The 23,926-nt window shown below is 40.3% G+C and overlaps 1 protein-coding gene and 1 long non-coding RNA gene across 2 annotated transcripts in view; both read right to left on the bottom strand.

Annotated features, from left to right (window-relative positions):
* LOC105388275 overlaps positions 1-23,926 on the bottom strand; it is a 251,699-nt gene that overhangs the window by 155,020 nt on the left and 72,753 nt on the right. Inside the window, exon 13 of the mRNA XM_011559157.3 lies at positions 18,409-18,525. Within this exon, the coding sequence (XP_011557459.3) occupies positions 18,409-18,525 (117 nt within the window). The remainder of the gene's footprint in view (positions 1-18,408; positions 18,526-23,926) is intronic.
* Positions 118-2,333, bottom strand: LOC125491222. The gene is made up of 3 exons (XR_007268192.1): positions 1,871-2,333; positions 1,177-1,332; positions 118-408 (listed from the first exon to the last, which is right to left on the bottom strand). It is a non-coding gene; the product is annotated as an uncharacterized LOC125491222 (long non-coding RNA).

Genomic DNA, 23,926 nt, shown 5'->3' with positions numbered 1-23,926 from the left:
CCACTCTACTCAGTAGGTGATTACAAGGGTATTACATTGCAACAGGTAAAAGTTAGTATACAGAGCCTCAAGTCTGCTAACGAATGAGGAGTATATGGTAGGTATCCATATATTAAAAGAACAACTTACAATGTTACTTATACAATTTCTTCCATGTTGCAATGTTATCATTGCCGGACTCTTAAGAAGGAATACTTCCTATCAAGCCTTTATAAAGCAATAGTATCATGAATGACCTCTTAGTCAAGTGCAACATCAACAGGTAAATAATGAAATGAAACATGGTTTTTGCTGTATTTTATGTTTATTAAGTATCATATATTAAATCACATCACAATTATTATCAGTGTTCTGAAATATCAAGCATAAGCTTCTCTTCTATTAGCTAAAAAACTGCTCTCTGATTATCTGAAATAAGATAGAAATATAGATTAATAGTAATTCTATAGGTTAGGATATAATAATAATATATTGTACAGTCAGCCAAAGAGATATGTATGCCACCCCAACGCAAGCCCTTAGATATTATGACAATTGATAGGTTATATTTATGTAACATGAAAAATAAGGATAACTAATATTAAGGTAAGTAATACTTAAGTTAATAAGTATTGATAAAATATTATTATTCCACCCATGAGGATTAAATTTTTGTTGCTGTGGTGGCATAAATATCTATTGCTGACTGTACTATCAAGGTATTGATACAACTTTATTTAGTAGATTTTCTATTCTATTCTATTCTGAGAGGTGGCGAAGCTCCTGTACGTGGCTCTCTTGAGTGGAACCTTTGTACATATCTCCTTAATTTTAGCTCAGCCAGCCTAGCTCTCGAGTAAAATGGAGCAACAAGCCTGGGTGTTCCAATAGCTGAGATAGGCGTTCTGTTGGTCCAAGAATAGATAGTCTTGTTTCTGTAGTAGGTGGAGATTGAGCCAGCATAGGTATATTTTTTTAACTACAAAAGATACCCACCGCAGCACTACAGTTTAATCCTAAGGTACTTAGAAAACAGATGAATCAAATAATATTTTATAGATATAGAATCTAGATAAGCAAGCCAAGTAAATTATTTTTCATACTTTCAGTGCATCATAAAATTAAAGTGTTTGTGCTAGGGTAGTATTTCATATATTTTTTGCTACAAATAAATTGAAATCAGCTTAAGTGACTTACTCAGTAGCAGAATGATATGCCAATTTAGTTTCTTATGTAGGTATTAACTTCATAAGATCTTAATACAACTTGTTGTTAAGTACTTCACATAGGCACTTGAATATTTAGTCTTGGTTATAAATTCCAGTCTGGAGCCAGTTGCAACGCAGTAAAAACCTACAAATACCAAAAATTCTGGTTAGTATCATGGGGTTTAGGTTACAGACATTATGATAGTATAGGAAGGTTTATCTTATTATTATTATTATTAGTAGGTATATATTGTTAGCCACTGGACTTAGCTGGAGCGAGACCAAACATAGGTGGTTTAAACAAAGATAGGTGGCAGATTTTATGACACCTCTGGGGTGCCATAGGACTACAACAATGGTAAAAGAAGGTTTGTCTTTGTTTTGAAGGATATTTTCTTTAAGGCTTCTTCTTCATGCCTTAAGAACATGAGAGTTAAGGCGGTCATCCATTGGCGAGGCGACGGTATAGATTGTTGGCTTGTCGAATCTCGTTGGTGATCCATTAGCGAACCAAACAGTCTACTTTCATCAATGGCAAAGTCGTGGCGTGCTTTTTGTAACATCGTTGGAGGTTTTTTAGACCGCGGACTTAGAGGTTATTGGAGGTTTTGCTCGCGAATGGATCATCGCCTTTAGTTGAAGAAACTTTTACATGTACCTCTATTATGTTCGTGGATACTCACCTTATTTGTTACGCTCAAATCAGCTAGTTTCATGAAGCTAAAGTCTTCAATCAAATTGTCCGTCAACTCCTTTAAATATGCTTTAAAATATCCAGGGAGACTGGTTTGCAATCCTCACGTATCCTCAGTAACTACTTTCACATCACTTTGTAGGTGTAATTACAGGCTCTTTTTCTTACAAAAATAGGAAAAATTAGCCATTGTAATGGCTTTGCGTTGCAAGAATAGGAACTTTTTTCAAAGAGGCGTTGAGTCGCAACTTTGACATATAATCTACTCTGTGTGATGAGCTCATGATGAGCTCGTGGTGCGAATTTCTAGCTTAGTAACGCTATAATTTTCACTGAACGGTTTGCGTGACGTCATAACACAATGAGCCGCAAAAATGTGCGGTGGGAGTACGATATTAGCGATTTTGTTGAAATCGATTCAGCCACTCATCGCTGGGAGTAAGGCTGCTGGTACTGTTCGGCGAACCTCTGATCCAATACGCCGAAGAGCGAGTTCGCGAGATACCCGACACCATCAATGAGTCCGCGGCGCCAACGCGTGTTCTTATCTGCTCGGGGGAACCCGCTTGTATGTTGACTCAGCAGCATGTCATTGTAGTAATTAAGTTCCGAGTACCCGTGACGTAGTTGTTGTAATATGATGTCGCATGATGAGTGTTTATTTATGATCGAACACATGTTTGTTAAATGGTTGATGTATTTATTTAATGCATTTAAGCCCTGGTAATATGGATTTATGTCGTAATAGACAACGATCTTCCAATCTTCTTTGATAATTTGAATGTCTTGTAGTTTAGCCAGATAGAGACCTTGGTTATCTCTAAATCTTGTTATGTTTGTAGGAGAGCAATGTATGTTAGGCAGAGTTATTAAGCAAACCATCAGAGTCAGGGCTAATGACATTAGCTTCTTGCATCCTTTAACTCCTGATTTATTTTCAGCTTGCTTATCTTCACTGATGTATGGCTTAGGATTCTGTACCTCTGATGCAGAAGATGATGATGATGTTTGGGATCTGTCTTCTTTGTCGATTGGAAGTACGGCTAACTTCACGATTGGACGTTTTAAGAGGCCGTTTTTCGTCTTAAGCGTCACTACTCGTACATGTCCGTCACTCCCTGGATGTAAGTCAACCACGCGACCCAACGCCCACTTCCCAGGCGGTAAGTTATCTTCCTTGATGATAACTACGTCATTCATGTTAATGTTGTCTTGTGGTTTTCTCCATTTACTTCTCTTTGATAGTTGAGTAAGATATTCTGATCGCCACCTGTTCCATATATCTGTAAATATCTTTTGTGTTAGTTGCCATCTTGTACGCAAGTCTCTTTCTGTTTCGTATATGGTGAGTGTTGGACCACATGCTAGGAAATGTGCAGGTGTTAGGAAGTCCAAGTCTTCTGGATCTTCTGTTAGAGGGCATAGAGGCCTTGAGTTCATACACGCCTCCAACTGAGCTAACAAAGTGCTGTACTCCTCAAATGTAAGTCTTGTTTCGCCAACTACTCGTTTCAGATGGTGTTTTAGGCTCTTCACAGCAGCTTCCCAAAGGCCTCCTGCAGACGGCCATGAAGGGGCGTTGAAGTGCCAAGTTATCCCCATTTCACTGATTTCGGATATGAAGTTTTGATCAAATTCTTGTTCTATCTTGTTTTTTAGTTCGGTATATTCTTGTTGCAGTACCTTGTTGGCATGTTGAAAGTTTGTGCCGTTGTCTGAATACAGATGGGCAGGTACTGATCGTCGTGCTGCCATCCTGCGCAAGGCTGCTAGGAAGGCTGAGGACGTAAGGTCCGAGACCAGCTCCAGATGCACGGCCTTGGTTACCATGCAAATGAATACTGCAACGTAACCTTTCATGGTTTTGATGCCACGGCCCTTGTTTGCCTTGATAAAAACGTGGCCTGTATAGTCTACCCCTGTGTGGTAGAATGGTCTTGATGGGTTTGTTCGAGCTGAGGGTAGATCTCCCATAATCTGATGGTTGTTGTTATTGTTGTGCCTTTTACATTTCACACAGTTGCGAAGCCGTTTCTTGGTGGCTTGAATTCCGCCGAGAAGCCAATATTTCCGTCTTAGAAAACTGGTTGTCATTCGAGCTCCACCGTGAAATGTGTCCTGGTGCGCCTGGTCGATGATGAGCTCCGAAAAACGCGTGTTTTTGTCAACAATTATCGGATGTTTCATATTGTACTCAATTTGAGCGTTTTCCAGCCGGCCTCCCACTCTTAAGATTCCTTGTTCATCTAAAATTGGGCACAAGCTGAATAGTTTGCTCTTACATGAGACTCCTTTCTTCTTTTTAAAATCTTCAATTTCATCTGAGAATTGCTCGTTTTGTACGTACTTGATAATTATTGCTTCGGCTTCGTTTATATCAGTTACTGTTATGAAACCCGAGCTCTTTTTCCACGGTAGGCATTTTCGCACCCGTGCCAACACTCTTATTGCTTTTGCCAATGAGCTAAATTTGTTGAGTAGGTATCCTACAACGTCATAGCCTTCGCTTACTTGTGCGATGTGTACTTGTTTTTGTTTTTTCAACTCCAGCTCTGTAGTGGGGATGGGAATATCTTGCTTTTGCTCGTATGTAGGGAGCCATTCTGGACCTCGCCACCAGAGATTGTGTTCCTGAAGTTGATTGACTGTTATTCCTCGGCTGGCGCAATCTGCTGGATTCTCTTGAGACCTGACATATCTCCAGCATTCCGATGGCATCGTGCCTGTTATCTGTGTCACACGATTGGCTACAAAAGCATTCCACTTGTTCGGTTCGCCATTGAGCCACCCTAAAACAACCATCGAATCGACCCAACCATAAATCTTGATGTTTTCGAAGGTGTTTAAGCATTCTTTGATTTTGGCCATTAATCTTGATAGTAGCATCGCGCCACTAAGTTCCAAACGAGGAAGCGTAATATGTTTGTTCACAGGTACTAACTTGGACTTCCCTGCTATAGGTATAACATAAGTTGCACCGTTGTAGATTGTTTTGCAATACACCACACAAGCAAACGCTTTTATGCTTGCGTCGCAAAACCCGTGGAGCTCTACTTCGGAATTTTCTTGTGTTTTTAACCATCTTGGTATTTTGAATAGATCCAAATTGTGTAGATCGACCTTGATTTTCTGCCATTCAGCGGCAATCTCCTCGGACACTTGTTCGTCCCATTGTGCGTCTGATTTCCATGTTTCTTGAAATAATATTTTAAGTTTGGTGGTAATTGGTGTTAGCCATCCTAAAGGATCATAAATTCTGGACATGTCTGATAACAAATTCCTTTTTGTTGGTTTGCTTTCGGGCAGGTTTACTGGACTGAATATGAAATTATCATCCTTGGGATTCCAGCCTACTCCTAACGTTTTCGATGACTCAGCCTGCTTGAAGTCAAAGTTTTGTTGTCCATTTGAGCTTTCTTGGAGTTCGGTTACATTGGATTTCCACTTCCTGAGATTAAATCCTCCCGCTCTTAAAAGTTTGATCATGTCCTGTTTTAATTGTTTGGCTTCATCCGTAGTATGCGCCCCGTGAACTAAGTCATCCATGTAAAATGAATTCTCTAAGATGTCTGGTGCAGGGCTGCCTTGATAATTCTTTCTCTCATCTTGTGCGAGTTGTTTGAGGGTCATCATTGCCAAATATGGGGCGACCTTGAACCCGTAGGTCAAGGTCACGAGCTGGTAATCTTGTAAAGGTTGTGATGGATCATCTCTCCACACTATCCTCTGTAGTTGCTGATCATCGGGGTGCAACAATATTCCTCTATACATTTTCTCAACATCCGCAGTAAATGCATACTGGTATTGTCTCCACTTGATAATGAGACACTGCAGATCCTGTTGTAAATTTGGACCCCGGCACATGAGGTCATTTAAACTGTATTTTGTTGTTGTGGCTGACGCGGCATTGTACACTACGCGTAGAGGCGAGCTTGTCGATTCGCTACGTAATACGGCATGGTGTGGTAAATAACATGTAGGTAGCTGATTCGGTGTTTTGCTACACGGCATCATATGTCCAAGTGCAATGTACTCGTTCATAAATTGCTTGTACTGTTTCGCAATCTCCGGTTGTTTTTGTAATTTTCTTTCTAAGTGGTAAAATTGTGCTACGGCTTTTGTCTTGGATTCGCCCAATTTTTCTTGATAGTCCTTTTTCATAGGTAACCTCACCTCGTATCGGCCATCATCTTTTCTTGTTGTGGATGATTTGTATAGCTCAATACACTCTTGATCTTCTAATGATAATTTTGATGATTCGGTTATTTCTTCTATCTCCCAAAACGACTGAATATCTTGTAAGTTGTTTAGCATAACATTGCAGTGAAGCGTTTTGACATTCCCACTGAGTATCCAACCGAGCTTAGTTTGTTGTGCAGTCGGCAGATTTGCATTTGTTCTACAAATACCATCCATAAGTATAATTGAGTATACGTCGGCACCTAGTAATATATCTACAGGGCGACTATCATAAAACTCCGGGTCTGCTAACTTGATTTGATCGAGGTACGACCAGTCTGGTTTTGAAAATGATGTACTTGGTAAATTTCTTATCAATTGATTCATGATGTAGGCGTCGGTTTCAAACTTGAAATCGCCGACCGTTGATGCGCATTCTATGTTTATCAAACCTTTGCATGAACTTTCTTTCGCGCCTATTCCTGAAATGACGCCGACACATCGCTGTCGTGGAATTTTCAAAATCTGAGCTGCATTTTCTGATATAAGGGAAGCTTGTGACCCTTGATCCAGGAGTGCTCGCATGGTATGATAAACTCCATTAACTGCTTTTACCTTGATTAGAGCAGTTGCAAGTAAAGTTTCAGAGCATTTATTTTGCGACACGTGTGAACTTTGTACTTGTTCATTCGGTGCATTCACACTTGATTTTGCTTGGTGTGCGTTCGGTGACGTATATGCGCTGTGCAATAATGAATTGTGGTCTCTATTGCACTCACGACACCTATTTTCAGAAATGCATGGTTTTCCTGTGTGTCTATGTAGGCAATTTGGACAAATTTCGTTTTGCAGGACCGTCTTTTTCTTGAGATAAGCGGGCATGTTCAAAAATGTTGGGCAGAAATATATCCCATGATCATTGGTACTACATATAGGGCACTTGAATATCGTAGTACGCGTAGTAGGTATGTGTTGTTTTACCGGCTTTGCGTTTGATACTAGGGCATTGTAATGGTGTGCGGGTTTTTGACTCGCGTGGTATTTTGATACGTTATTGTTGATGAGTGGTTTAGGTGGAGGGTTCTTCTGCTTTGATGTCTCCAAGGTAGTGAATTTCGTCTCTAGAAATTCCATGAAATCAGCTAATTTTGGTAACTCTCTTGGCTGTTTTAGCGACTCCATGTAATCGTTATATAATTCAACATCTAATTTTTGAGACAAAAGGTATACTAGCAATGGATCCCAGGAAGTAATGTCTATTCCCAGGTTCTTGATGGCATTCAATGATTCGTTGGCTGTATCATGTAGCCTCTTGATGTTGCTGATGGATAAATGTTGCACAGTAGGTACATTCATGAGGGTACCGATAAGTGAAGTGAATATGAGCTTCTTGTTGTCATATCGATGCGCAAGGATCTCCCAACAGACAGAATAATTTTCCGAAGAAATATTAAGATGCTGTATTAAACGCTCTGCTTCTCCCTTGATTTTCCCTTTTAAAAACTGCATCTTCTGAGCGTTTGAAAGGGATGGGTTGTTATGGATTGTCTCTGTAAATAAATCCTTGAAGGATACCCATTGCGAATAGTTCCCATTAAATGATGGTATTTCTATTTTTGGGGTTGATTTTTCGACATGAGCGACTGACCACATTTTCTTGTTAATGGCCTTCTTCATTTTATTGTAGTGAGACTCGTACTCGTTGAACTGCTGTTCATATTCTTGGTTAGACCCGCCAAGTTCACTATCTAATTCCCAATGGAGGCTGTCGATAGCTGACCAGCGGATCTGCAAGTTGCGTAGCACATCCTCAAACTCCCACTTCTCTGATACTGAGTCGAGGTCAACGCTGTTAACGGTTCTCATAAACGCCTTAAAATTGCTAGCTTGTTTTTTGAGCATATCCTCTGTTTTGCTGCTGGAGCCCCGGGACGTCGTTGGTTGAATCTGATCTTGGGCTTGCCTCAGCGCCACTGACGGGCTAGGCATAAAAGATGGTGGCTTTATAATTGGTGTCCCGGGCCTGTAACTCTGAATAGTCTCCCTGATTTTGATGTATTTATTCTTTACTTGCTCGTATTGTTGAGAAGTAAAGTAATTATGAGATTTATCTTCGCATGATAACAAATTGATATGGTTGTTGTGAAACTCGTTCCAATACTGGTCTAGAGTTTCCAATCGCTTCTGGATGTACTCCGGTGTCTTGCGGTCGGAACTAGCCTTTTTGAAATTAGTGTAGAGTTGATCAATACCCCCTACCACTTGCTCTTGTGTAGCAATAATATCCTCCATCCTCAACATGATGATTTGAGTAGAAGAAGATAAATAGGAAAGATCTTACTCGAATCAGACGTCTCCTGGTTCTGTGTGCACCTTGGTATGCACGCTCCCTGATGTCTTTCCGAGCTTCTTGATCAGCTCAGAAAGTGAATGCTGCTGCTTACTGTATATCTTGTGATACAGTAAGAATCCTCCTTGAGTGGCCGAGAACTACCACGTCACTTCACCGGAAACACTGACACGTATCCAGGTCACACGACGCGTGTTTTAGTCCCGCCTGTTCGGAGGCTCGAAGGACCAATGTTCGGGTACTAGCCGATGATGATAGATTGTTGATAAATGATAAAACTGTATGTATAAGTTTACCAGAGTTTATTGGGAGAAATAATTACTTGATACTATTTCTAAATTATGATAATGAGTGACGCGCGACGTGATTGATGTCTACAAACGTACTGAAAGTAATGAAATTAGGTTAAAGTGTAAAATGATGATGCGGCGAAATGATGTGCTGTTGCTGTGTGCGTGCCTTGCCCGTACAACCCTGAAGTCAACAGCAGAATCGGAGCTGCTGCTGCAGCTTTCGGGAAGTTGCAGGCCAAAGTGTTCCGCTCGCATGACATCAGGCTCTCAACCAAGATTGCTGTCTATATGGCAATTGTTCTCCCGAATCTCCTCTACTCTGCCGAAACCTGGTGCCCATATCGTAAGCACATCTGCGCGCTAGACAAATTCCATCTGAGATCCCTCCGCAACATTCTGAACGTCAAATGGTCTGACCGTGTCAGAAACACGGAAATACTGCGTCGCTGTAATGTTGGGGGAATTGAAGCTTACCTGATGAGACGTCAGCTGCGCTGGTGTGGCCACGTGCGACGGATGCCCGAGGAGAGAATGGCTAAACGCATTTTCTACTGCGAACTTCAGAAAGGGAAGCGCAAACAGGGCGGGCAGTACCTTAGGTTTAAGGACGTGCAGAAACGCCACATGAAGAGTTGCGAAATTGACCATTCGACATGGGAAGAGCAAGCTGAGGACCGAGCCGTGTGGCGGCATACTGTCAACACCAACATCTTCGAGTTTGAGGCTAAACGAAGAGCTGCTCTTGATGCCAAACGTGACGAACTCAGAAGTAGACCACCAGCTGCCATACAATACCACTACTCCAATGGAATCCTGACATGTAGCCAGTGCAACCGCACGTTCACAGCCAAGATCGGCTACATAAGTCATATGAGGGCACACGACCGACGCCCTCCCCAGCCGTAACAGTCGCCGTGACCGAATCCGGTCGGACAGAATCATCATCACATCACAATACTTTGCGTTCGTTCACTGTCGGAGCAGGATAAGAACCACGGGCGAGTTGTTGCGCTGGCTGTTTGCTTAAAAATAGTAACCGCGTTCAACTCTATCCCCTAGAGGGCGAACCTTTAGGGCGGCTCTTGTATACCATCACTTGTCTTCTTATCTGCAGAAAATTGACAGAGGTCATACGTGTCTAACAAGTACATTAAGGATGCGAAAAGAGAGGGTTTGTTTTCACTGAAGAAGTTCAGTTGCGGAGTTCCACAGCGGTAGGTCTTGGACCCCTCTGCTGTGGAACTTGGCATACAACGCGGTCCTGCAAATCAAGCTCGCAAACGGCGTTAGCACAGTGCATTTTTCTAATGTCACACAGGTCGTGAGGTAGGCTGAGAGCCTCCTTCGGGGATGACATCCCAATGATTCATTACGAAAAAATTGCTGCAGCTGTGCTCGCCATGCAGTGCATGGGCTACTTCCGAATCTGGGGGGCTGTTGCAAAGGAGTCCGTTGCCTCTATACGGTACGGGTTCCGTGCGATCTATGATCCTTCCGGGAGCACCTGTCTTGTCAAGTCGAAGAGAATGGCTCGTATTCGACGCAACCTGCAGTACTGGTGGGATTGGTTGGAGGACAGGACAGCAGGAAGCTGCAGCAGCCGTCATGCTGTGATTCGACGCATAGATGCAAAAAAAAGTTGAAAGTAACTTCATGTTAATAAAATATTAGATCTTAATTTAACAACATAACATTGCAAAAAAAAATTAACATTGTTGAGTATGTTATTGTAATTTACTAAAGTAGTAATAAAAACAAAGGCTTATTGCATAGTTTTCGTTCACGTTCGCCTACATCGCACGTTGTATATGAGAATAAAGGGTATAATTACTAAGTTTTCTTGTTTAAAAATCACGGTTTGGGGTTTAGAGGAAAACAAATGGTAAAATGCGGAATACAGTTTTGTAACGATCTCCATAAACATCAGCGCATCACTACTACTGAATGAACGAGCAGCAATGAGTGAGCTAACTCGGAGCGCGGCGACGTGAGCGAACGAACGAACCGAAGCCTTTATAAGGCGCCCCACCGCCGACGGAGGTTCAGTTGTGCTGCGTACGGCGTAGCTTCCACACCTCTGGAACTACCTGGACCGGCTTAACTACCTCCTTGCTAGGGCATGCGTACGGGAGTACTTCGTTCGCGAATACTTCACGGACCGTGCATTCTTTCTTATAATACCTAAAGTACAAAGTAATCTTGTTTACCTATCTAAATAAAAGTTAGTGTTTTTGTACAAAGTTGTTTAGTCTGCCCCATCACAATCTGGCGACCAACGTGCCGGCGAGTTCCCCGGCTTACTACATTACAAGTAAAGGACGGAAGACTACAACTACAGTACCTAAGGAAAAACACAAGATGGCAAACTTAAGTCAGGATCAGTTTGCACAATTACTGGCGGCGGTGCGTCCTCAGAGAAGCGGATCCCTAGCAGCGTGTACACATTCCTACAGTGGAGAAAAGGATCCCGAACAACTAGAAGCGTTCCTAGCTGCAGTAAATGTTTACAAAAAAATTGAAAATATCACTGACGATGACGCGTTGACTGGCTTACCTCTCCTTCTTCGTGGTGAAGCTGCTACTTGGTGGCAAGGAATAAAAGATAGTGTTAAGACTTGGAGTGACTTTGAGACGCGTATAAGAAATGCTTTCGCACCGAAGAAACCTGCATACATTATATACCAAGAAATTATGTCCGAAAAACAACAAGCACAACAGTCAACAGAAAATTTCATTGCTAAGAAGCGAATGCTTTTTTCACAACTACCCTCAAAACCCGGACATTCCGAAGAACAACAAATTGACATGATTTATGGTCTGTTGCGTCTAGAAATCCGCACTGGGGTGGTGCGCAGCCGTGTTGACACCTTCGACAAACTACTGGAAGGAGCAAGATCCGTAGAAAGGGACTTAGTAGAAAGACAACAAAGTACTTCAATGGAAAGACAACAAGGTACCTCGAATAAATTCAAGACAATGTTTACCCCTCGTCCAAAGGTACGTTGCGGCTTCTGTCGTCTCCCGGGTCACACAGGCGAAGAATGTAGAAAGAGGCAAAAGGCTGAGAGTATGCAAAAGGATACGGTTATGTAGCCTAAATTCGTTGAGGCTGTGGCACAGGTTCCGTCACCGTCACGCCCTAAATTCAGCTGTTACGGGTGTGGTGCACCAGGAGTAGTACGCGCCAATTGTACTGTGTGCAGTAGCAAGAAGCCAACTGTAAAGGACCTCAGCGAAAAGATTGAAAACGTCAGTTTCTGCGCTGTAAATGTGGAAACTGATGCTAGAGCCAGACCTGTTGTGTACATCAGCATCGATGACATGCATGGAGTGGCACACATTGATACGTGTGCGAAGTCTAGTATAGCATCATACAAACTGTATTGTTGCCTGAAAGCTAAAGGATACAAATTTAATGAGAAGCTGGTTTCGGTAACGCTCGCAGATGGGCTAACAAAAGAGCAAACCGTTTTAGCTACGAGAGTCACTGTTAAGATCTGTGGGTATATGGTACCGACAACATTTATTGTATTGCCTGATGCTCAGAATAATAAGACCCTACTGGGAATAGGGTTCATTCAGGATGCAAAGATGATTCTGGATCTGCCACAGTTCACCTGGCACTGCCTTGAAGACCCAGAGACCGTCTACGAGCTATATCAAGAGGATTTCGCAGTCTTTGACGATCAAAGCACCAATGAATGCTCCATGGTAGACCTCCAGGAATTCGGAATGCCTGAGTTGATTTCACCGATGAATAATACTCCAGAAGCAGTTGTATCAGCAGTGGCAGCGGTAGTACCGGCAAGTTCTAAGACTGGCGTTAATAGAGGCCGACGAAACTCCTGTCCCATGGAAGATGCTAGCCTTCCGACAGAGACTGCCTGCATACCATATAGGTTGATACCTATCGACCTGTCTAGTCCTCCGAAACGGACAAAAGTTTTTGATGGATACTCACCTCGCCTGAACTACATGATGAGAGATGCTCAGATGAATGCAGTTGATGATGAAGCCACATTGTCTCCAAATTCAATGGCTCTCTTTACTGTTCCTGACGATACAGACATAAGGATTGATTCCATTGATGTAGCCGAGATTGGTATAGGACTAAAAGAAGATCAAAGGAACAAGTTGGAAGAACTTCTGAAAAGCAATGAACATGTTTTCAAAAGCAATGGACATCCTACCCCACTCACTGAACACTCAATAGAGACAGGCGAGAACGCACCTATTTCCGTTCCACCTTATCGATTGTCGGCGCCTAGAAGGAAGATCTTGGAACAAGAAATCGAAGAAATGTTGAAAGGAGGGATCATAGAACCATGCGCTTCACCCTGGGCTGCACCAGTTGTCATGGTACCGAAGCCAGATGGCCAATTTAGAGTATGTGTCGATTATAGACGGCTAAATTCGATCACCACTCCAGATTCATACCCGATTCCAAGAATAGATGATCTTCTGCATGATGCAAAGCCGACTCCTTTCATGTCCTCAATTGACCTCAAGTCTGGCTATTGGCAAGTTGGTGTACGTGAGACCGATAAAGACAAAACTGCATTCATCACACCATTCGGAATTTACAGATTCAATAGAATGCCGTTCGGGTTGCGAAATGCACCTGCCACCTTCCAGAGGTTGATAGACAGATTCCGAATAAGCCTAAATGTGAAGATACTCGGATATTTGGATGATTTGATTCTGTTCTCTGCCTCCTTTGAACAGCACCTGGAAGATTTACAGCAAGTCTTTAACAGATTCCGAGAGTATAATCTAACTGCTAACTCGAAGAAGTGCCGGTTCTGTTGTGAATCTATAAAATACTTGGGTCATTACATAACTCCTGAAGGGCTGAAGATGGATCCAGAAAGGATCTCTGCAATCCTAGACTTACCACCACCTAGGAACCTGAAGCACCTGATATCATTTCTACAAACTTGTTCGTGGTATCGTCGGTTCATAATGAATTTCTCTGCAGTGGCAGAGCCCCTTACAAGACTGACGAAGAAAAATGCAATTTGGTTATGGGGGTCTGAACAGCAAAGTGCATATGAAGATTTAAAGCACCGACTTACATCTGCACCAATACTCGGACAAGCTGATGAAAGCAAACCCTATATCATTAAGAGTGATGCAAGTAACTACGCATTGGGAGCTGTGTTGGTCCAGGGGGAGGGTGAAAATGAGCACCCAGTTGAATACGCCAGTCGTCTTCTCACTCCAGCTGAAAGAAATTACTCAACCACTGAAAGAGAAGCACTGGCTGTGATATGGGCACTATCCAAGTTTCGTGGATATGTGGAGGGATTACCTGTGACAGTAGTAACTGATCATCAAGCCTTGAAGTGGCTAATAAACTTAAGATCCCCATCCGGACGACTAGCGAGATGGGCGCTCCAACTACAATCATACGATCTGACAGTCAAATATGCCCCTGGGAAGACGAATGTGGTTGCCGACTCCCTGTCACGACCACAATGCGACGATCTCCACGTTGCTGATTGTGGAATCTGCTCTGTTACAGTCGATATGCCTACAAGAAGCCCAGCTGAGATCAGAGAAGAACAGCTAAAAGATTCAAATATCAAACGAATCATAAACACTTTGGAAGACGCAAATCACAATGACAATGCCGTATATTGGAGTCACAAGGGCTACTTGATGAATAATGGATTACTATACAGACACAATCCAGATACAGACGCTGAAGATGCTCAACTCGTAGTTCCAGAACATGAATGGGCCAATGTTCTTCAAGTATATCATGATGATCCAATGGCTGGTCATTATGGATCAGAGAAAACGTTCCAAAGAATTTCTCAACGATATTTCTGGCAAGGGATGCGCAAATACATTGAGAGCTACGTGAAACATTGTATAAGTTGCCAAAGATATAAGCCATCCAATCAAAAGCCAGCTGGCCTCCTCCAGACTACTGTAATGAAACAGAGATTCGAAGTTATCTCCGTAGATCTGTTTGGTCCATTACCGATTTCGGCCTGTAACAAAACCTGGATACTGGTAGTGGAAGATGTTGCAACACGATGGGTTGAGTTGTTTGCACTAGAATCAGCAACTGCAGAGAATTGCGCAACAGTACTTCTAAATGAGATATTTCTGCGATATGGAATAGCCCGGCGAATCTTGAGTGATAACGGGACTCAATTTATTAGTGGAGTCATGCAACAACTCACTTACTGCTTAAAAATAAAACATGGCTTCACGCCAGTGTATCACCCAGAAGCCAATCCAGTCGAACGGAAGAATAGGGACCTAAAGACGCAATTAGCAATTCTACTGGACGGTAATCACCGAGACTGGCCTGACAAACTTCCAACTATTCGATTTGCCATGAATACGGCTATCTGCACCTCAACTTCATTTACACCAGCGTATATGACGTTTGGTCGAGAGTTGAGAACACCAGACGATAACTTACATGACTTGAGAGGAATTTTACTATCTGAAAATTTCATACCAGAGATCACACCTAAGTTATTACAATACATTGATACCCTGAAGGTAGCTAGGGAAGTGCAAGAAGGAAAAGAAGAGGTACGAAAAACAAGAGTGGACCAGAAGCGAAGACAGTCTCCAGCCTACAATGTCGGAGACCTTGTCCTAGTAAACCTGCATCCAATAAGTAAAGCGAGCCAAGGTATCACAGCAAAGTTCTCACCAAGACGAGATGGGCCATATATCATTAGACGACAACACGGGCCAACATCCTACGAACTTGCTTCAACATCCACGGCTGACTCCATTGTTGGTATCTATCATTCAACTGCATTAACGCCATACCATGGAGACCCCGAAGCTGGTGACACATTACCTACACCAGCACAACCACTCCGTAAAAGGGGACGACCTAAGAAGACAACCTGCCCACCGACTGCTTCAGCTGCTCCTACTACAGGGCGCCCCAGAGGTCGGCCAAAGAAGACTGCTGACTCCTCGTCGGGACGCCATCAGAGTCAGAGGGGGAGAATGTAACGATCTCCATAAACATCAGCGCATCACTACTACTGAATGAACGAGCAGCAATGAGTGAGCTAACTCGGAGCGCGGCGACGTGAGCGAACGAACGAACCGAAGCCCTTATAAGGCGCCCCACCGCCGACGGAGGTTCAGTTGTGCTGCGTACGGCGTAGCTTCCACACCTCTGGAACTACCTGGACCGGCTTAACTACCTCCTTGCTAGGGCATGCGTACGGGAGTACTTCGTTCGCGAATACTTCACGGACCGTGCATTCTTTCTTATAATACCTAAAGTACAAAGTAATCTTGTTTACCTATCTAAATAAAAGTTAGTGTTTTTGTACAAAGTTGTTTAGTCTGCCCCATCACAGTTTTTTTTTTTCGAATAAAGAGGAAAACATGTGAATTCAAAAAACGTTTCTATTGACACCAAAGAGTACTTTTTGCCGAGAAAAGTGGAGTTACAATGTTTGCGATCTAAAGTGATGATAGAACTAGAACTTATTTTTTCAGTTCACCTGCTGTGAGTGAAATCGTAATTAGGTAAATGACTCCTTGACATGAAAATAACTTTTTTTTCATAATCGTTATAACAAAACCGTTTTTTTTAATACAGCAATATTTGTAGGTGTACTTACAGTGAGCAAAAGAGCGCAGCAAGGTGTAAATTTTTTTGGTTTTTAAGAAACAAAAATATTATTTCTATCATATCCCAAATACACATAAGTACTTAAAAAAAAAATACACACTCTCGCCTTGTACTAATGTACTCCCTTGCGGGGGTACTTACATGTTATTATTTTTCTGGTGACCTCCCCATATCCCTTTGCCAGCTACGTAACCTTTTGTGACACCCTGTATATGCAGAGTTCTGCAAACTACTGTTCTGCTTTTGAAACACCAAAAAAAAACAGGTCGTCTAACTAAAAGGTCACGTGACCAAAAAAAAATTATATGAAGAAGCGTTTTTTTCATGAATATAAAAAATTACGTAGGATAAAAGTTTTTCAGAGTGACGCCTGAGTAACGCCCTTTCGGCTAACTATACTTTTTTACTGAACTATTAAACTCTGATAATATTTTCGCGATTTTTTTACATTCTGATTTCATTTCCTGGCTTAGAAATAACATCAATAACATGCTGCACACGTAGGTTTCGGCATAGTATTAAACCCTTTTTGCAACAACCTGTATAAATATCGGCACGGGTACGACTTTATATATAATTAATTATTAAATATTAAAAATACTTTCAAATAAAAATAAATATTTTCGTATCACAAAACAATATTACTTACTTAGTATATTTTTAACAAAGTGGCATGTCTTCACTTTTATGTTTTCGAGTACTATGTTAAAATTTCATGTCATTGTCCGTAGAACGCCCCGCATACCTCAACCCCCCCTCACTAGATTTGACAGATTCTGATTTTCTTCCAGCTTTAGTGACAGCCTTAAGTTTAATATATATAATCTTTTTCAGGAAATTTAACGGGGAAACTTCTTTTTTTGCTAAACTTTTGAGTAGCCGAAAATACTTTTTGTCGAAATAAATATCTCTGGCTCTTCGATTTTTTGAAAATTTATGGACTGTAATTCTGTTAATTAAATGGTCATAATGCAAGGCCTCTTTCTTTATAATTGAGCATATCAGGTGGAAATTTGGATGACCCTTTCCTGCAAATTTTGAATTCAACCTGCGATGGTAACCTTCTGCGGAGTTATTGGTACGGTGCATGCTATGTGCACAACTTATTACATTGAAGTCATTGTTAAGCCATTGCCCTTCAAAATATTTTTTAAAATGTATCCATGCTGTGTTGTTTGGGGCTAAGTTTTTGATAGAACTCCACGCATCTTCTTTGTATATAGCGGGGAGCAATGGCAGAAGCGCACTTAATCTTGATGTATTTCTCCCGTTTACTGTAGAGGTCAATTTAGTTTCTTTGGCCCGCTTCCAGATAGCCTTATTATAATTCTGAAAGCAGCCTTGTACCAACGCTTCCGGAAAATAGCTTTGATCGCATTTAGTTGCGCGATTTCATAATCACATGTATAGTTCTCGATGTGTACACCCAATTGAGTTTTTATAAGATTAAAAAAACGCTTATATGTCCGCTCGGTTTTATTTGGAAGCATGGCGTAGATTACTGGAAATATATTAACTGACGTGCGACTTGAGTAATAATCTAAGTGTATTATGAACAGTTGATAAAATGGCTTTGGTGCCGATCTAAATGTACCATCACCGATAGGAACATTGCCTTTTCAATTTCATCACATTCTCAGCGATAAATGAACAAAATATTAGCGCAAGTGATAACAAATCTTTTCCTAAATACCTATTTCGCTTGAATCGCGAAGGTATACTGTCCTCTTAAGTTGTTAGAAACAGACGCTGTGACATTAATAAGTACCTAACTTTTTTTTCAAAGTACATGTGTTTATTGTGAGCTGATCTGATCATGGAAACGGAAAGGCAGTCAAAGGGAACTCCTCGACGGTATATAGCAACTACCAAGTATAGGAACTTAAATTATTCGTATAAGGACTTATTGGTATAATCTTTCGTAAACTTGACAAAAACTAATCATAATGTCCAATCTTGATTGGACATAACGCCCATTTGGTGCCAGGACCAGTTTAAATACACATTCACTGTCCGGTAACAGAGAAAAATTTAGGGCTGATGATCATGTTTTCTATAGCTGTTATAGAGGTACCTACAGCACTGGCGGCGTTGAAGGAGGCGCGCCATGTCACCAGCTGACTGACCCCGTCTCCGGCTCGCAGCAGGTCACACAGCAGCGCCAACACCAAGCATTGCGCCCACCGACCCACCATCTGTAAGAGCAGCCTTTGTAGTGTGTTGTCTTGATATATGTAGTGTAGAAACAAGGCACTAAACTATAAGACTCTGCTACTGAATTTCGAAATACAAAATTCCGCTGTTTGTAAATCTATTTTCTAAACAAATACTATTGCATAATCTGTGTCAATTATTTAAATTAATTTTATTATAATACCCATATAAAGTCGATGGACAACCTACAACCTCTATACAATTTAATTATATGGAATAATCTCTAAAACTGTAAAACTAAAATTGTCTCCACATCGTCGCTGGAATCCTCTTAGCTGAAACGAGGTAAGTATAGTTGATATGGCAGGTTGCAAGTTAGAATTGTTGTCAGCTAAAGAACTAAATTAGGGTTTATGCAACTTTTGGTTAGTGTTGGTATTGTGTGGTATAGGAGAAGAACGGGTTCATCGACGTCGTTTCTGATGGCAGAAATTCTAATTTTAGTTCTGTTAGGGCTTGTTTCACAATGTCTGGTTAGTAGCTACTTGTAGGATAAAACACATGCAGTCACTGTAAAAAAAAATAACAATGAGTGACAGCATGTATTTTATCTCACAGGTAGCCACTAACCAGACATTGTGAAACATGGCCTTAATCTCTTAAATTATTTATTTAAAATTCGACTCTATGTGTGTCTACGTAATTCTCATTTTGCTCTGGCAATTTTTTGTTTTAGTTTACAGAACTAAAATTAAAATTTGAGCCCTCAGAACAGTCGTTGAAGAGCTATTTTGTAATATTACTTATGTATAAATAGAATTATTTATATAAAGTTAAATTATAGTCTTATCATGTTTATTGTGATCTAGGTAGGTTTTTATTGTATACATATAAGCTGAGGTCGTTTCAGCCATATGTATTTTTTTTTCAATTGCGCTTTCTTTTAGCCATGAATGAACTGAAGACGCATTAAATTTAGTTATCAAAACTAACTACTAAACACGTGTAACGTGGAAACCAGGCTTAAGTAAACCTACTTTTTAATAAAAAAAAACACTCAATAAGTTTTTTAAAAAAAGGACATATAATAACCAAAACATTCAAACATATAATAAAAATATATCAGACTCTCAACCACAGAACATCAAATAAAAAAAATCAATGATGCAATTTATTCAAAACAAAAAACATAATATTATATAGTAAGTTTATCAAATAAAACATTTCAATCATGCATTTTTTTAAAACAAAAATAAAACTTATTTGCAATTACAGTAAGTTCATAAAATAAAACAAAACATAAAACATTTAATAAAATAAAACATTTCAACCACGCATTTTTTTAAAGACAATAATAAAACACATATACAATTACAGTAAGTTCAGCAAATAACACATTTCAATCATGCAATTAGTAAAATAAGAAGTTAATAACTCATTTAACTAATTGCAATTTTTTTTTAAATACTGGTAACGTGATTGTGTTTGCTTCCAGTTTTGATAAAAGATTTTTGTATAATTTATCAAAGATAATGGGTCTTACCACAAAAACTTAGACAGTGTTTAAAAGGTATTTATAGCTGTCAAACGCCTACAAAATCTGTCAAATATCGTTTTAAACACTAGTTAAACAGTGTTTGAAGTTTTTTGTGTTAGTACAGAATATGTTTATTGCGTCGGTCAGGTTTTACCTTCAACCAGCAGTTACGAATCCTTTTGTCCCAATACCTGCTCTCCTTTTTTAACTTGTATACGAACATAAACAGACTGGGTTTCTTAGGAATACGTCCAGTGTTGATGCGCCGATGCCATCCTTCTAAGGCGTTTGTAGTTCTGTGTCTCTGGCCGGCACAGCTGAGCAACACTGGACGCAATTTTGGGTACCATTGTTGTTCGTAATATTGTTTGAACCCATTCATTTCAGCACTTTGTGGGGCTTCTTCTAAAATATGTAGCCACGTAGCTGGTATTTTTGTGCTGGTACAAGTGGTATTATTGCCGCAATCCTTGCAATATTACATCCATGGCTGGTACGCAGCAATCCTACTTTGTCCGCATTCTTCCAAATGGCGTCATTATAGTGGTGGTAACAACCGCTGACCTGTGACTCCGGGAAAACTGCTTGGACTGCATTGATCTGCGCCAGTTCGTAGTCACATTTGAAAGTTGTGATCTGGATGCCCAATTCTTGTTTCAATATCCTAAACAATCGGGTATAAGTCTCCTCCGTTTTGTTTGGCAATAGGGTATAAATTACCGGAATTATGTTTCTGTATTTTGGGCTGGAACCAATGTCTAAATGCAGTACATTTGGTAAAATGGAGGTGGAGCACACCTAAAAGTACCATCTGCGTAATACGATCCCGACTTTCTCAATATAATGTTTCTTGCTGTAGTGGTTGAAAATACTAAAATTTTGTTATTGGCACTCTCTTCAATACTATCTTCACATACAAGAAATTCACGTCCTAATACCTCAGGTACACTTGCAGTGTTTGTGCTGGTATGTATGAGTCAATCTGTTTGTGTTAAGGGTCGGCAATAGGGAATCGAGGGTTGGCATTGTCATAGAATTATATAGTAAATGATGCTCTACAGCCTTGAAAAAAATCACACAGGTAGCCGAAGAGTCTAGCTAGGTGCTGAATCATTTGAATTTAAGTAAATAGTTATGGATAACTGTAAATTAATTTCAGAATATCAAGAAAAACCAGTAAATAACACTCCCGTATTGTAACAACTGTGTCGTAATTATAAAGAATTTTCATATGATTCTTATCAAATTATAAAGATAAATGCTTGGACTAGGCGATAAATACCTTATTTTTAAATAAACACACACCTATTTTGTGTACATTAATAACAAACTTGGGCAATTTTTTTCCCTCAAATCTTCATACAAATATCTATGGCGGCTTTCTGTGTTATAAAATCATAAACACAAGCGACGTTTGACTCAGTTGGCCGCTGGCCTCCAAAGAAGGGTCACGTCGGTTTAGGCAGCACTGACAGCTCGCGATCTTTTCGTGTACAGATACAAAATCACTGCACATTGGTTGTCATTGCACTTTTTCAACTTTTATGACACCAACATAATTTGATTTGAAATTGAGGAAGCATAATTCTTACACTATATTCAATACATTAAATTAAATTAGATAGTGGGCAATGTTCTCGCGTGACATTACAGTCTCGTAAATGTCCGATGAGGAGCAGGAATATAGCGAATGGATCTAAGTGATGACAATACGTAGGAACATTAGGTTAGGATTCATCAAAAACACAGTCTCATGGTACTGGTTGAGGAATGGTCTCGTGAGGATCTGATGAGGGCAAAAACAAGGTGGTGACTGAATTTTATTTCAAAAATGTTAATAGCTAAAAACATCGAGTTTGGGCTATTAAGTATGTTTTTCAGAGAGACAGAAAGATATTTTAGGTTTCCTCTGCAGAGGGCGTCGAAGAAGTAATAGGTAGTAAGTTTAGGCATAGTAGGCTTTTTTTTCTCTATTGCGTTATATCGTGATATTTATAATCTATTTGCAGGTAACCAAACTTTTTGTAAACTTGTGTCACTGTTTTGTTTGTTTGTGTTAAGTGTCAACGTCAATTTCGTGCAACTGTCATTCCAAACTGTTCACAGACTGCATTTCTTGGTAGTTAAATTCATTGTTTTGAGATCCTGTAAGTCACGTTCCGTTATATGTAAATTTAATATGCTTACGCTTTTGAACTTATATCGAGTAGCTTAGAATAATTATTCATCAATTTAGTTAAATTATATATTTAAAAGTAACAATAACTGGCAGATGAGAACTTTATAAAAAACTTTATAAATAGTTTAGTAACTAGTTGTAGATTTATATATATTTTTTATTATTTTATTTATTTACTATATACTTATTTATTTAATGTTATCTTGCTCTGATAATGATAGTGACAACGTTTATGAATCTTTTTCCTCTTCATCTGAGGATGAATTAAACAGTATCGAAAAAACCGACAGTGATGATAGTTTCCAAAGCTTACCCGCACTTAGTGATCTTCTTAGTAGTACCTTTTCTGGATTGAACAACTTTAATGTTGTTCATATCAATGCGCAAAGTATCCCGGCACATTATTCTGAACTGATAGCAACATTTCATGGTAATAAACATATTCACGCTATTTTAGTGTCCGAATCGTGGCTGAAGCCGTTCCATTCCTCAGCATCGTATAGTTTACCAGGTTTCAATCTGATTCGCAATGACCGTACAGGCTCTCGCGGCGGAGGAGTGGCAATTTACCTACGTTCACATATTCCTTTCTCAATAGTAAATTTGTCATCTCAGCCGCCGCCAGACAGTGCTGGTGAACATCTACTGGTCGAAGCAACCTTGTCTCACACTAAAGTTTTAGTAGGTGTTTATTATAGTCATTCCTTAAATGTAAACTTTTTCAATTCATTTGAAAAGCTTTTAGAAGACTTTATTCCAAACTATAAACATATTATTATTATGGGTGACTTCAATACCTGTCTTCTCAAGAATGACTTGCGATCTTCTTCCCTCACTTCCATAGTCAAAGCTAGCAATATGACAATTTTACCTTCAGGTGCTACACATCATTATCCTAATTCTGTCCCATCTCTGTTAGACCTATCGCTTGTTTCTTCCCCAGATCATGTTGTGAAGCACGGCCAGTTTGGAGCTGATGGTTTCTCATACCATGATTTGATTTATATTTCCTATAAAATACGCCCCCCTAAGGCAAAATCAAGAATTCTTCTGCAGCTCCATTTTGGTGGTATGAACGAACACAATCTGTACAGCGATGCACAGAATGTCAATTGGGACGCTGTTCTGAATGCAGGCACTGTTGATGAGCAAATTTCTGTCTTCAACTCTCTCCTCATTGAGCTATATGATGTTCATGCACCCATAAGGTCAGTAAAGATGAAACATCTACCTGCACCCTGGCTCACTGACGAAATAAAATGTCTCCTTAACCAAAAAGCAGCAGCCAAATCCCGGTACAAAATGAAGGCTTCAGCTCAGAACAAGACAAGGTACATAGAATTACGAAATCACTGCAATAGGGTGTGTAGGGATGCACAGCGACGCCATATCCATGATGCCGTCCAGAACGGAGATCCGGCCAAAGTTTGGAATTTTCTTAGGTCACTGGGAGTTGGCAAATCACGTTCTGATTCGATCCCTCAAGACTTAGACTTGGATAGTCTCAATAAACACTTCACCTCTGTTTCAGCCATGGATAGTGGTACCAAGCAAAGAACTCTTAATCACCTCTCCTCAATGCCAACTCCTGACTTTACTCCTTTCAATTTTAGTCAAGTTACTGCTTGTGACGTTAAGAAAAGCATCCTATCAATTACTTCGAATGCAGTCGGTAGTGACAGTGTAAGTCGTAAAATGATTCTTCCCATAATTGATATTATCCTTC

The sequence above is a fragment of the Plutella xylostella genome, chromosome Z (genome assembly GCF_932276165.1).
Source record: "Plutella xylostella chromosome Z, ilPluXylo3.1, whole genome shotgun sequence".
In the NCBI taxonomy this organism is placed as follows: domain Eukaryota; kingdom Metazoa; phylum Arthropoda; class Insecta; order Lepidoptera; family Plutellidae; genus Plutella; species Plutella xylostella.
Note: the sequence above shows the minus strand (reverse complement) of the source record. Positions and strands in the feature narration are given on the sequence as shown.